The sequence below is a fragment of the Tachysurus vachellii genome, chromosome 5 (assembly GCF_030014155.1).
Source record: "Tachysurus vachellii isolate PV-2020 chromosome 5, HZAU_Pvac_v1, whole genome shotgun sequence".
Lineage (NCBI taxonomy): Eukaryota > Metazoa > Chordata > Actinopteri > Siluriformes > Bagridae > Tachysurus > Tachysurus vachellii.
The window spans coordinates 14,889,640-14,902,500 of NC_083464.1; the positions used below are offsets into that span (position 1 = coordinate 14,889,640).

The following is a 12,861-nucleotide window of genomic DNA, read 5'->3' on the forward strand; positions in this document are numbered from 1 at the left end:
GACTATTTGTGAGCTTTTAATTTAGATTCATAGGCAACATATAAACAGAAAAATACTGTCAGTTCCTAAATGTTCACATAATCAAATTAAAACAAAACAAACAAAAATTAAAAAAAAAAAACAACAAAAAAAGGAGCTTTAAAGCACTGAATAAAACACAAATATTTTGTGCTTAAAAAAATAGCAACCTATATTACTTTCATAATATTTAAAATACAATTCCAAATAAAAGGAAGGCAAGATATACACAACAGTTAGTTTAATCTAAATAGTAGATCTGTACAGCAGAGCATGTTTATTGAGCATATTATTCTACTGGCCATAGATATTTAAAAAGAAGAAAAGGAGAAAATGATGTGAGCTGAAATAATTATTACACTATTAAAAAACAAAACAAAACAACAAAAAAAAACACAACCGTCTTCATAGTGTTATATCAATACTTGGACTGTTCACTTGGCTTGAAATTGAATTCAAACTACATTATAATTTATTCTTATTAAGACAAGTACACAGTCCTAACTTTCAGAAATATGACTTTAATATTGTACTTTAACTGATTCAGCCCTAGATTGTTAAAAAGGGATTAAAACATAAAATATTGTAGTTAGATTAGAATCATGAAGTGTAATGCTCAAAGATTAAAAAAAATAAATAAATAAAAGAGGCCATCCTTTTTCTCCCTTCCCATTTTCTAATAATAAGTTGCACAGGAAGGGCAAATGTAAGCAAGGCAGGCATAAATAAACCTGTCCCCATTTCACACAAATGTAACAATGCATCATAATACATTGTGCTTTACAGTCTAATGGTTAAATTTAAAAGTTTCAGCCTAAGAGAAAATTACAACACTGTACACACATACACATTCCTGTCCATGCAAAGTCCATCTGTACTCAACTCTGCTCAGTCCATATGAATCTAACAATTATTTATTATCATTACTTAATACTATTTGTTATGGTTTACACATTTCCCTAAAAGGAAAAGCTGAATATTTAATTATAATGGTCAATCTTGACCTTTCCTTCCCCTTCAGCCCTGTGCTGCTAAAGGGGATCTCGGTTCCTGAGAGATGTTCTCCTGATGGCACACACACTGTACATCCATATTTGAGGCTTCTTCATTAGTGCTCTGGTTGTCTGTCTCCCTTCAACATCAGGGAGAAATACTGTATTGTTCTTAGCCCTCCCATCTGTCATATTTACAAAGGGCAGATGAGTGAGAAAAAGTTTTCTATTAGTTCCACGTATCTGTACAGTACATTCACCGAAGGGCAATTTGTTAGGAGCACAAACACCCTGAAGCTCCGCACGCACGCACACACACACGCACACACGCAGACACACAGACACGCAGGCACGCAGACACGCAGACACCCTGCCACCAGTGCTCAAATGTTTCACTTTCCAGGCAATGGAAGACGTTATGGACGATGAAACCTGGGGGGGGGGAATGAGAAGAAAGCTATGAAAACCACATACTGTAACTCAGCAACAAAAATGATATTATCGTGTATTGTTTACCTTGTATAAATTCTACTTTCTTCATGTACTTCCATCTCAGAACTTTTGAACTCGTTGAGTTCCTTCCGTATTGCAGCCTGGACAAGAGCAATGATGTTAACCAAGGAAACACTGGTACAGTGGTGCTAAAGTAAAGTAAACAGCTACAGAAGCACATAACTTGTGGCTTTACCTTGTCAGCAGGTGTGAGTTTGGTCCATGGTTTTTCAGCACGACGATCATAGTCTTGGGCGTGTGTGACCTCCACATACTCATGGAAGCGCAGGATCTTTCTGGCCTGTAACTCAGCAACTGTTGGCCTCTGACTTAACTACAGAGAGGACAATGAGAATCACTTTCAAAATACCGCTACTGCTTTCTGCTTTACTTCATATTCAACAATAATTCAAGAGCAAATGAGTGTATAACTAAAGGCTAGGATGAAACTGAGGTAGGTGATGGAGCATTTACTGGGATAAGACTAGTAAGGGTCTTAACTGTAGGTAAATAATTAAAGGGCTAATTTGTTGAACAGAAGCCAATATATTATTGGGAAACATGTAACACTGAGCCATCTGAGGTGAAGAGAGAAAAACACTGTGCTCAGCTTTTCCTTATTGCTTTTGTGTGCATGATAAAAATAATAAATATATTAGGAGAAAGAAAAAAAAAATTCACATAAGACCGATAAGTAAGATAAGTAAGACCGGTTGATAAGTAAGACCGAGTCTTTAAATACAGATGCTTAATAAAATGATCTAATTTCTCAATTCTTATTGCACAGCTGCTGATAAAGGTTATTTTACAGCACAGCTCTAAAACAGGAATATTACAGGTGTATATGAATGCATTCATTGTAATATGTTGCGTGCTGTGACAAGCAATGGTTAACCTTCATTGCTTATTTTAAAGGTTTTTGTTGCTGATTTCGAGACAGCAGTTTGCACTCTGTGGTTTGTCATTAAAGGTAGGGTCTCCGATGTTTGAAAGCCAATGTTGGTATTTGAAATCACCAAAACAAACACGCCCCTAACCCAAATAGGTCCCACCCTTGTATTGATAGCTCCGCCCACACGTACATACGTAACCCAGGCAACTACTGGAAAGAAATGTGTATCATAGCTGAAGGAAAGAACAATACAATTGCAGATAAACAAACAAGCAAAAATGACACACAAGCATAATCATGCAAAGGACGGCATATACAAGTTCTGTGAAACAAAGCAAAACCAACGTTACTCACCTATCGAGAATGACAAAAGCGCCTCGGCGTCTTAAGTAAAGTTGGCCGCATATTCACAGATTGGAGTTTCCCGAGTCAATAACTCCTGAGCTAAACGCTGTTACTAGCTGCCTCTCTACATTACTACGATAGAAAAGAGGTGTTATTTGAGTATGAAAGCGTTTAGCTCAGGAGTTATTGACTCGGGAAACTCCAATCTGTGAATATGCGGCCAACTTCCTGCTCCTTCAGTTCTCTCCAGCACTGGAAAGCTGATCCTATATTAACACGGGTCCTACTTCTTGCCTTTCTTTGTTTTTATCCTCCATGTCAATGCAGGGTTCCCACTCTTTTTCAGAGATCATTTTCCAGGACTTTTCCAGGACATTTCAAATTTAGCAAAAAAAGACAAGGCTCACAGATTCACGGCCTAAAGTAATATGTTCTTCTCTCCAGAAGTCTTAAAAACAACGTACACTTTATGGCTATTACTTAACTATACTTTTAAAGACAATTTGTCATGTGAATGAAATTTCAACAATTATAAAATAAAAAGACCGCACATATTAATACCCTCTCCTTTCTCAGGCCAATGCCGTCATGCATGCTTTAGTTGCTGTGCTGTGCATTCCCCTTGCACATGATATTCAGATTAACAAGGTTAATATAACCTGCTTACCCGTCACCATTTGCTGAAAACATTCGAGCACTTAAACCATTCCTAGCACCTGAAACCGCCAACACAAGACAGCGTCATCCGTCACAGCGAGATTAAACAGCATAACAAAAAACCCGTCAAAACTCAGCGTCCCTGAACAGAGCGCTTTCTGTTACTAATGTTAATTGTTTCGACCAGTTGTAAACTGTTCTTTAAATGATCAAGAACATTTAAAAATAATAATTTCCAGGACAACAAGATTTTTTCAATTTATGTTTTCTCTCATTTTCCATGTGTTTTCCAGGACTGGAACATTGGTCATTAATTTTCCAGGATTTCCAGGACGCGTGGGAACCCTGCAATGTTTTAACCGCTTTCTGCTAATGTCACACATGCACACTGAACACTCTCTCCGCCCATATTGACAATACACGCCCCTTCCTGCTCACTGGCTACATGTTAGTTTTGATTTTTGTTTACTTTGTCGTCCCGATTCAATTTTGTGAAGCATTTCTCAAACATCGGAGACCCTGCCTTTAACATCACAGACTAGACTGTTTAAGAAAGAGGGATTTGTGAGTTGATGGTGATAGTATCATCTGTTAGTGATAAAAAGAACGGACTTGTTTTGTACGTATTTCTTTAACAGCATTAAATGTAATTATACATGAATTTAACAAATAAAGTAATAACCATCTGTGATGCTGTGGTACAGGAGGAATAAACCATCTTTAGGTGTGTTATAGAAAAATCATCAACTCCGGGCCACAAGACCTACTAATATCCAATTATTGAACATTTTTCTTGCAACAATATCTTTTATTCTCTACATATTCCTCAATGTATTTAACGTTAAGTGCTGTGGCTTATAGAACATACAACTAGTAAGTAGGAATAAATAAACTAAGCACAAATTTTTAAAACTAAACACGTGAATTTTACCTTTCTGGTGAGCCTGCGTTTGATCTCCCGAACTTCTGCCTGCCGATCAGCTTCATTTTTGGCTGGAGGAGGAGATATGCAGAACAGAAAAGATCTTTACAAAAGCTAAGCAAATTCTGCATTACACTTAAGTACACCTGTTAGCCAAAATGATGTACTAATCTGTGCTGTCCGATCTTATCTGGGGCAGAGTGGGTACAGGTCTGAAAACCAAGATCGACTGATTAAACAGGTGGAATCAGGTGTGGCTCCTGCTTAACTAAAATGAAAACCTGCACCCACACCGGCTTCTTGTGGAAAAGATGGGACAATCCTCACCTAATACTACCTGCACTGCAGTATGATTATAGGTCAGTGCAAGTAGCACAAATGGGGAACAGAGCAGGACAACAATGCATAAGTCATAAGTGTAAAGAATCCTCTGCATGTGTGGGTTATTTTTTAGGTGTGTGCTACATGCGCTAAAGAAAGTGAAGCTGTATAGAGCACAAAGCATTAGGCTGGCAATAGCAGGAAAGAAGAAAATTGCTTACGCTGGAGAATGTTTCTCTGTTCCAGCTCCTCAGCGGTGGGCCTCTGGCTCAGTCGTCTTTAGACAAACAGACACGTTACAATAACCATTTATGGAGACACTTATTCGCTTTCTTAGATTCTGTGTATAAATGAATTAAATCTGCCTCCCACTAGTATATGGGAGAAATCCTTCATTTAGATATTCAACACTCACAGTTAGTTATTAATAAATGAGTGCGTGAGAGTGTGTGTATGTGTGTTAGAAAGAGAGAAACAGAGAGAGAGAGAGAGAGAGAGAGAGAGAGAGAGAGAGAGAGAGAGAGAGAGAGAGAGCATGAGGACAGGCGAGTACCGTGTGAGTGCTGTGCCAATCTGTGTGCGGATGGCCTCCCACTGCTCTTTGCTCTGCCACGACAGACCTGTGTACTCCATTCTGGTCTGCCTCTCAGGAGCCTGTCTGTCTGGGGCTGAAGGCCGACTGCTCAGCTTCAGAGCCAAAGTGTCCTTCCTCTTCACCCTGCTGGCCAGACTACCTGCACAAATGCAAACGCAATCACACAGTTAAAAGCTATCCAACAATTTCCAAATTTTCACAATTCCTCTATTCCATGGATGCATGAATACTTTATGTACCAAAAAAATACGACACACAATCTATCTGCATTGTAAATGAACAAGGCTCTTCACTTACTCGGTGGACTGTCGTCCTCTTCATCCGATTCCTCCTCTTTGTAAAGCACAGGGCCATCTGAGTCGCTCTCATCAGCCTGCTGATCTTCCTCTCTCTCCTCTTCCTCACTGCTGTCTGATCCCTCTGGCATAATTCGGATGTTCACATCACCCACTAGGCACCGGCGGCTGCGAGGCTCCAGCTCTGGCTGAATTTGAGGGGGAGGGAGGTGTTCAGGAGGTGGCTCATCTTCATCCTCCTCCTCCTCTTCCTCTTCTTCATCATCTTCCTCCTCTTCTTCCTCTTCATCAGAGTAGTCATCTTCAGCCCTGAGAGAGAGTTTGTGAGGGAAGGGAGGATAAACGTGAATAGATACATGTGAATAATTTCTGAATGAAAAACTGTAATTAAAATTTCTGGCATGGAAAAATCAAGAGGCAGGTCCTAAACTTGGACTTGAAAAAACTAAACTAAACAAACTAAATTTGGAAAAAAAGGCTAGTCAGGAAACTACTGTTCATAACTTCTATAACATAAGAAAAAAACAAGCAAATATTTAATATAACTAATAACCCAATAAAATGTGTCATTTGTTAATAAGTAAAAATTTGAGTTGCCAAATTGCTGTAGTATGAGAGGAATAAAACACTTCATGATGTAGTGTTATAGAAAAACAATCAACTTCAGTTTGAAATCAAGTTGCATTCTACCATCACGTTGATCATTTTACTAAATCAGCATGCCTTGTGTTATTTCACCAAGATTTTTCACTAACTGACACAAGCTACTCATCTCTGTTCACTTATTCAGTAATACTGGGACTGAAACACTGCTGGTGATGAGTACACACATTTTTAAAGGCTGGATGGTGACCGGCAGCGGGCGAGATCCTTGGTACTCTGGAGGGGTTTCAAACAGCAGAGAGTGGGCACGGTGGGAGGCATCCAGGTGAGGCAGGGCAGCTCCGGGGCTGATCAGTGCACGCTGGATCATGATGTGCAGGGGTACCGGGGCTTGACGTGTAGGCAGCTCTTCCTGCGGGCTCGGAGGGTCAAAATGGACAGGTAGTGGGTCGGGGAGAGGATGAGGGTAGGAGTGTTGGTGGAAGAGCTGGTGAGGGTGTCCTCGAGGAGGCGAGGGTGGGATGTGCGTGGGGAGAGGTGGGGACGGTGGCGGCGGGGGCAGCGGGAACCCTCCTGGGATATTTGCCCTGTCCTCAGGAGAGAGCATTGAGGGCAGAGAGGAGATGGAAAGGGTGGAGTTCTCAGTGTGGCGCTTTGTGACCGGCGTGGTTCTCTTGGGGGGCATAGGTGGCGATGGCTTAGCTTGAGCTGGGTTGGCACTTCCTACAACCTGTGTGAGTTCAGCTGCAGGAGACAAAGGATTATGAGTCATAAGCACTGACAGTTTTAACAGCTCATTTTTATCAGAATGTCATATGTACATAAAATAAAGGTTAGAGCATCATTAAAATCTGACATCACTAGACTTTACAAGACCTTGTATTTTCATATTATTTTTTTATAACATAAACCTCAAATTATATTTCAGAATGATACACATGTGAAGCATTAAAAACTACATTGCATCCTGATTTCACATGCTCAGAAGCAGTAACATGAACTACATCCTGTGTTTGTCACATACTGTACATGTCCATGTGGCAGGACAAACTGTACGTCGAACTGCCACAGCTTTAGCACAAGGCGAAGCTGCTCCATGTACAGATGACCACAGAACAGCTAACAAACACACAGAAAGCCACAGCCAGAGAAACTACACTTAATGGAGTAACTGCATGCAAACTTTTGAAAATCACTGAGGAACAGTATTTGAGCTGAACTTCTGTTCGCTGTACATAATCTGCTGCCATTCAGCATGCTGTGCATTCAATTAGATTTCTATTCCTATTTCTATTCCTATTTCTATTATTCTGTAAACTCATTTCTGCCAATTGGAAAGAGGATCCTAAAAGGCGGGCACAATTCTCTGGTTACAACAATAGGATTCTAACGCTTTAAAATTCGCTACAGCATGCCCGCTTACTGCAAATCTAGTTCTAAAAACATGCATTTTAACAGGAAGCAGAGAGAAAGAAAGAGAGAGAGAGAGAGAGAGAGAGAGAGAGAGAGAGAGAGAGAGAGAGAAAGAGAGAGAGAGAGTAATATGTGGCATTCTAGCCACTCCATGTTAGTCCAGCATCCCAGCCAGAGCTAAGAGCATATGGTGGCATGAGTGAAGAGGACAATGCCAGCAAACATAGAGCAGATGGATAGAACATGATTACAAAAAGGCAGCATCGCTGTGGTTCCAGGCATGGCCTTGCTGTTACCTGTGCGCCCACCTCCTGCCCGCCGGCATAAGTACACGGGCAGTGACAGGTAGACATCATAGTCAGCCTCACGCTTCCAGCAGGACCAGTAGAGGGGAAAGGGATCACCCCCTTGAAGGGTGGAAGCTGACAGGGGTAAGAAACCATCCCAAAGGTATCAAACACCACACAAAAACATGACCAAACCATCCGACAAAACTGTATAGTTTGGCAATTTGGCAATGTAGACGGATGTGTTCGCGGTAGCCTAAAATGTGCTGAAGCTAGATAACATAAGCTTCATTTCAGAAAGTGGGTCATACTTCTGTTCACGAATGAAGAAGCCAGGCAACCACAGAAAACTCTGGGTTCCAATGCTCAAACAAGTCGAGCATTAAGCAGCTCATCTCTCTTGAGCACATCTCTCAATACTTCAGCTGACCAGCAGGAGGCAGTGTGTAGATGCAGCTCAACCACATTTAAATTTCTCTCAGGGATAAAGCTGTCATCAACAGTACAATCAACATTCAGCACAGCGATGCATTACATTTAAAGATCTAATTAAAGGTTTTCGTTTTTAGATATATTATATATACACACACACACACACACACACACACACACACACACACTCACACAGGTACAACAGTAACTCTAGATTTCCTGTGTACCATGTTATTGCACCGTGGTCCTGAAAGATCAACATATTAGTTCATTGTTTAGGAGTTACATTAGATGAGTGGTAATAATCCCACTTGAAATAAAATAAAAATTGTTTGGCTGTTTTACAAAGCTCTACTGCTGTCTCTTGTGATGCTATAAATGACTAGGAATAAAGAAAACAAGAGTGCTTCACAATAAAAGTACCAAATTACTCTATAAACTATCATCTACACAATAGCAAAAGCCCAAAACATTTTCAGCATGAATCTAAGCAACCAATTTGATACGTTCTAGCGCCAAAGAGCATTAGTGATCTAAGAAGCTTAAATTCTCAGATCCTCTTAAATCTTGCGTCTTTCTCGAGGTTACATGATGCAGGTTTCAACTTTGACACAATAACACAAAATGATCAAAGGCACACAAACCAATTGTGTACAGGTTATGTGTTAAACTTTGAGGGTCAGACATTATTTAAGATACAGATAGTCTTGCCCTGAAATGATCAACATTCCCCATTACAGAGGAAAACACTTATCCAACATAGTAACAAACAAAAACAACAACTTCTGCAACACTGCAGCAGACAGCTGCCTGCCAAGCCTGGAGTCATTAGAGATAATGCTGCACAAGAGGAGAAGGATGCCAAGAAAGAAATGTTCTTGAGACTTTTTTAAATGTTTTCTTACACATACAAAAAACTTAAACATGGCGAGACAAAAAGATAAATGTGCTTCTTATTCTTACACTCCTAGACAACAAGAATGAAAGCATGTAACATCTGCTTTTGGTGGTCATATGAGAAAAGCAGGACGCAGGAGTAAGCACTCACCCAGCATAGCAGCGTTGGTGGTGCGGTTGACTGGTTTGGGTGGAGGGAGTGGGGGCTGCCTAGCATGCTGTGCTGGCATTAACCCTTGGGTGGAGGACTGGGTGAAAGAGGATGCCAGGGGCACGCTGGCCACAGCAGACGGGGCCATCCGCAGGGTCTTTGCGGTTGCGCCGGGAACAGAGGACGACGGAGAGCTGGAGGAGCCGGAGGTAGAGAATGAGGTTGCAGGGCTGTGGACGGGTGTGTGTGGCAAGACATCAGTGCCACATTCTGCGGTGGAGCTCATCAGCCATTTGGGGGTCATAATGGTCTGCTTAGGGGGCAGAGGCTCTCGCAGAGTATCCCTCAGAGTCTCAGGGTCAGGAATATAGTGACTGCTGTCCGATTCTGGGAGGAATACAAAGAAAACATAGTAGCTGTATCTCAGCAATGAAGTTCAGACTTATTACTACTAGATATAGTAACATGACCTGGATGAATTTATAGTAAAATGACCTGGATGACTTTCCTAATAGTCTTCTTACTGTCATTAAAGTTATTAATAAATGATTAAATCAAAGTCATAATTTTCAGCACTAAAAACACGCACACCTAAGAGTTTCTCTTAACCAACATGTCAAACTATTTGAACTGCATTAGGAGTTGTATCATAATTCCCATACTACTCATTTGTATGTTTCTTAATCAGCTCATCGACCGCCGTGGGAGATAAACAGGCTGCCGTAATTACATCTCTGTCTCTCTATATTGCTCCCTCCCACGTTATCCCCCCTTTATTCTTCACAGCTGGTGTTTTAAATGCCGGGTTATTTACAGCCATTTTATCACAACAAGACACAGGCAGCAGTAAAGCAAAAAGGGCAATTCGTTTTAGAAAAATCTAGTGAACTGGAAGCACCACTCACTTGCTATATTGCTTTTATTTATTTTTTAGTTTAAAATGAAAATGGGGAAAAAAAGGAAAAAGATTTATATTTCATTTATTTGTTGTTCCTGCTGTAAAGTTAAAAATATAAATAATTTCTTATTAAAACAACAGTTAAAATTGTACTTAAATACTACAGATTAAATCATGAATACAGAAATAACGCTAATTAAAAAAAAGCTCAGTGCAGTGTGTTTCAACACAGATACGGACAACCTGAAAATGTAAAGCATCTATTCTACACACTTTTTTCTCTAGTGAAGACATGTAGTCTGGACACTTATTTTGTTTACATAAAACATCTGCATTTGCTGATTCCATTTTTAAAATCATAAGTGGATTTTTGATGATTAAAATAGTCTTAAATTGTCAAAATGTAAGGTAGCAAAATTCATTCAGCTCAGGGTTAGTTACTTTAGGGTACTGCTAAAATGCAAATTTACCCCACAAGTGGTTTGTGTTCATTCTTAAAAGCTGAACTGACAGCAGCATATGTAGAAGAAAAAGAGAGAACAAAGCTACAAAAGTGAAGCTATCCCTCTGCTTGTTCCTAAATAAGAATCTTAGCTAGAGCAGGACCCGAGGGACCAGTGCCAGTCTTCACTTCAGCGTGGATGTGAGGAGAAGAGAGAGGAAGAAGCACTGGTGAGAGCAAGAGCAGAGTAGAGGAAGTCAAAGAGCTAGAGAGAGAAAGAGAAAGTTGACCCGCCTCACCTCTCCTTCCTCTGCCCTCCTCAGCGGATGAGTGTCGGGGAAGGCTGGGCTTCCAATCGACCTCAGGGCGAGTTCTTCTGCCATCCTCTGAAGGGGCTTTGATCAGACCGGGCTTTCTCTCTGTGTCTGTGTGGATTCTGCCTCCATGCTTTATTTCCTCTCCCTGCCAGCCCACACTTGGCTTCCACTCATCTACTGCAACCCGGCCTCCTCTCCAGCATTCATCCTGGCTAGATATTGCACGTCGCTCAGCATCAGAGGGGTCACGACCCCTGCGCTCCGGATTGACTCTGAATTGCAAGTCAGATGTAGGCCGAACTGACTCAATTCCCCGACTTCCACTTCCAATGGTGCCCCCTACAGGTAGCGTGTGGCCATTCTTCACATATGGTGGCTTGGACCCATGTGCCTCATCTGCCTCTGTGACAAACAATTCAAATACATCGAAATTTAGCTAAAAGGGAATAAATCATCAATGGAGCATCATCAAAAAATAGAGATTTCAAGAAAGTAGTTTCTGATGACATCTAGACTTGTCTTTTTAAATCAGACAAGAAAAAAAAAACAGCAAATAAGCCAGAGGCAGTTAATAAGAACAGGCTGCTTATTAAGATTAGATCAGCTTCTAGATAAATGGGCCTCCACAGCAGTGAGTGCATGACTTTCAATGTTTTTGCTGCAGGGCACAATTTTCTCCACTGTTTTGCAACTGAAGACAAACAATATGTCATTTCTCCCCTCATAAATTGAAGTTAGACCCTCAAACACCTGTCAAATTAAACCTTCTTGCTTCATCTGTCTCAGGAACTGCTGCATTTCTACTGTGCCCTAGTGACCAGTGAGATAATACCAGACCAGTGACTGCTAGCAGCTTCCAGTATTGTTCTGTGTCCACCCAGTCCTCCGCTCAAGGGTTATTGCCTCACAGCATGGTAGGCTGCCCCCACTCCCTCCACCCAAACCAGTCACACACAAACGGACATACACACGCACATACACACAATGCCTACCATTATCAGGAAGCTCCTTTAGGACTCCCTGCTCGATCAGCTCCTCCCGTGGTCTTCTCATCGACATCTTTCTTTCCAAAACTATTGGGTAAAATTCAACAAACACAAGTTCAATAAAACACCGAACTACAGCACACAGTGATGTAATCACACTTTGATTGAGAGAAAATAACAGTGAGTTAACGTGAAATGATTGCATGCACTGTAGTTGTACAGACAAAAGTGTATCAGTAATTTGGTTGGATGTTAGGATAATTTTCCTGTTTTCACCCATTGCTCTTACTTACTGTATGAATGGCCGACTTCACCAGAGTACAAACTAAATTCATTGGATTATTGTGTTTGTTTTACTATCACAAAAACTCAATTGTTGCCTGGTGATCTAACATTAATAACAGAGAAGGTGGCTTAATCTCATCAAAAGTTTGCTTTCAGAACTTCAAGACAAAGACAGGAAGCAGAATCAAATGTGGAACAAAAGTCTATAAAAACTAAGTACCTTCTGAAGTTTCCTTAAACTTCTCGCTGCTTTTCTTCTTTCTCCATTTCCAAGGTTTGAAGATCTTGCCCAGTGTAGACAACTTGCCCTTGCGCTTGGGGGGAGGAGTGCTATCGCCCCCTTCACTCCCTGTGCTATTGTGCTGGTGGCTGCTTTCATCATCTAAAAAATGTGAGAAAAACAGGTAAAGACGGTTTAATAGCACGACCACTTAAACAAAGCATTTGAAAGAATTCAGATGGATTAAGCATGAGCACAACTAAAAACAGTGCAGCACATAAAAATGTCCAGGAACAGAAATGGTCAGTGAGCAGTGCACGCACATGTCTTACTTTCCTTGTGGAGCCCTTTCATTAACATAATTTTGCCAACTATGCCAACACCTAAATCTAAGCCCAGC

The 12,861-nt window shown here is 40.9% G+C and overlaps 1 protein-coding gene across 4 annotated transcripts in view; it reads right to left on the minus strand.

Annotated features, from left to right (window-relative positions):
- phactr4b (phosphatase and actin regulator 4b) overlaps positions 1–12,861 on the minus strand; it is a 33,941-nt gene continuing 21,080 nt past the window's right edge. For all 4 annotated transcript variants that reach the window (XM_060869945.1, XM_060869943.1, XM_060869946.1 and 1 more), the window contains 13 exons: positions 12,462–12,623; positions 11,963–12,043; positions 10,953–11,372; positions 9,314–9,700; positions 7,843–7,968; positions 6,361–6,877; positions 5,532–5,839; positions 5,193–5,373; positions 4,861–4,916; positions 4,328–4,389; positions 1,699–1,836; positions 1,527–1,603; positions 1–1,442 (listed from right to left, as the gene is read on the minus strand). In XM_060869945.1, the coding sequence (XP_060725928.1) occupies positions 1,427–1,442; positions 1,527–1,603; positions 1,699–1,836; positions 4,328–4,389; positions 4,861–4,916; positions 5,193–5,373; positions 5,532–5,839; positions 6,361–6,877; positions 7,843–7,968; positions 9,314–9,700; positions 10,953–11,372; positions 11,963–12,043; positions 12,462–12,623 (2,531 nt within the window). In that variant the 3' untranslated portion in view covers positions 1–1,426. The remainder of the gene's footprint in view (positions 1,443–1,526; positions 1,604–1,698; positions 1,837–4,327; positions 4,390–4,860; positions 4,917–5,192; positions 5,374–5,531; positions 5,840–6,360; positions 6,878–7,842; positions 7,969–9,313; positions 9,701–10,952; positions 11,373–11,962; positions 12,044–12,461; positions 12,624–12,861) is intronic.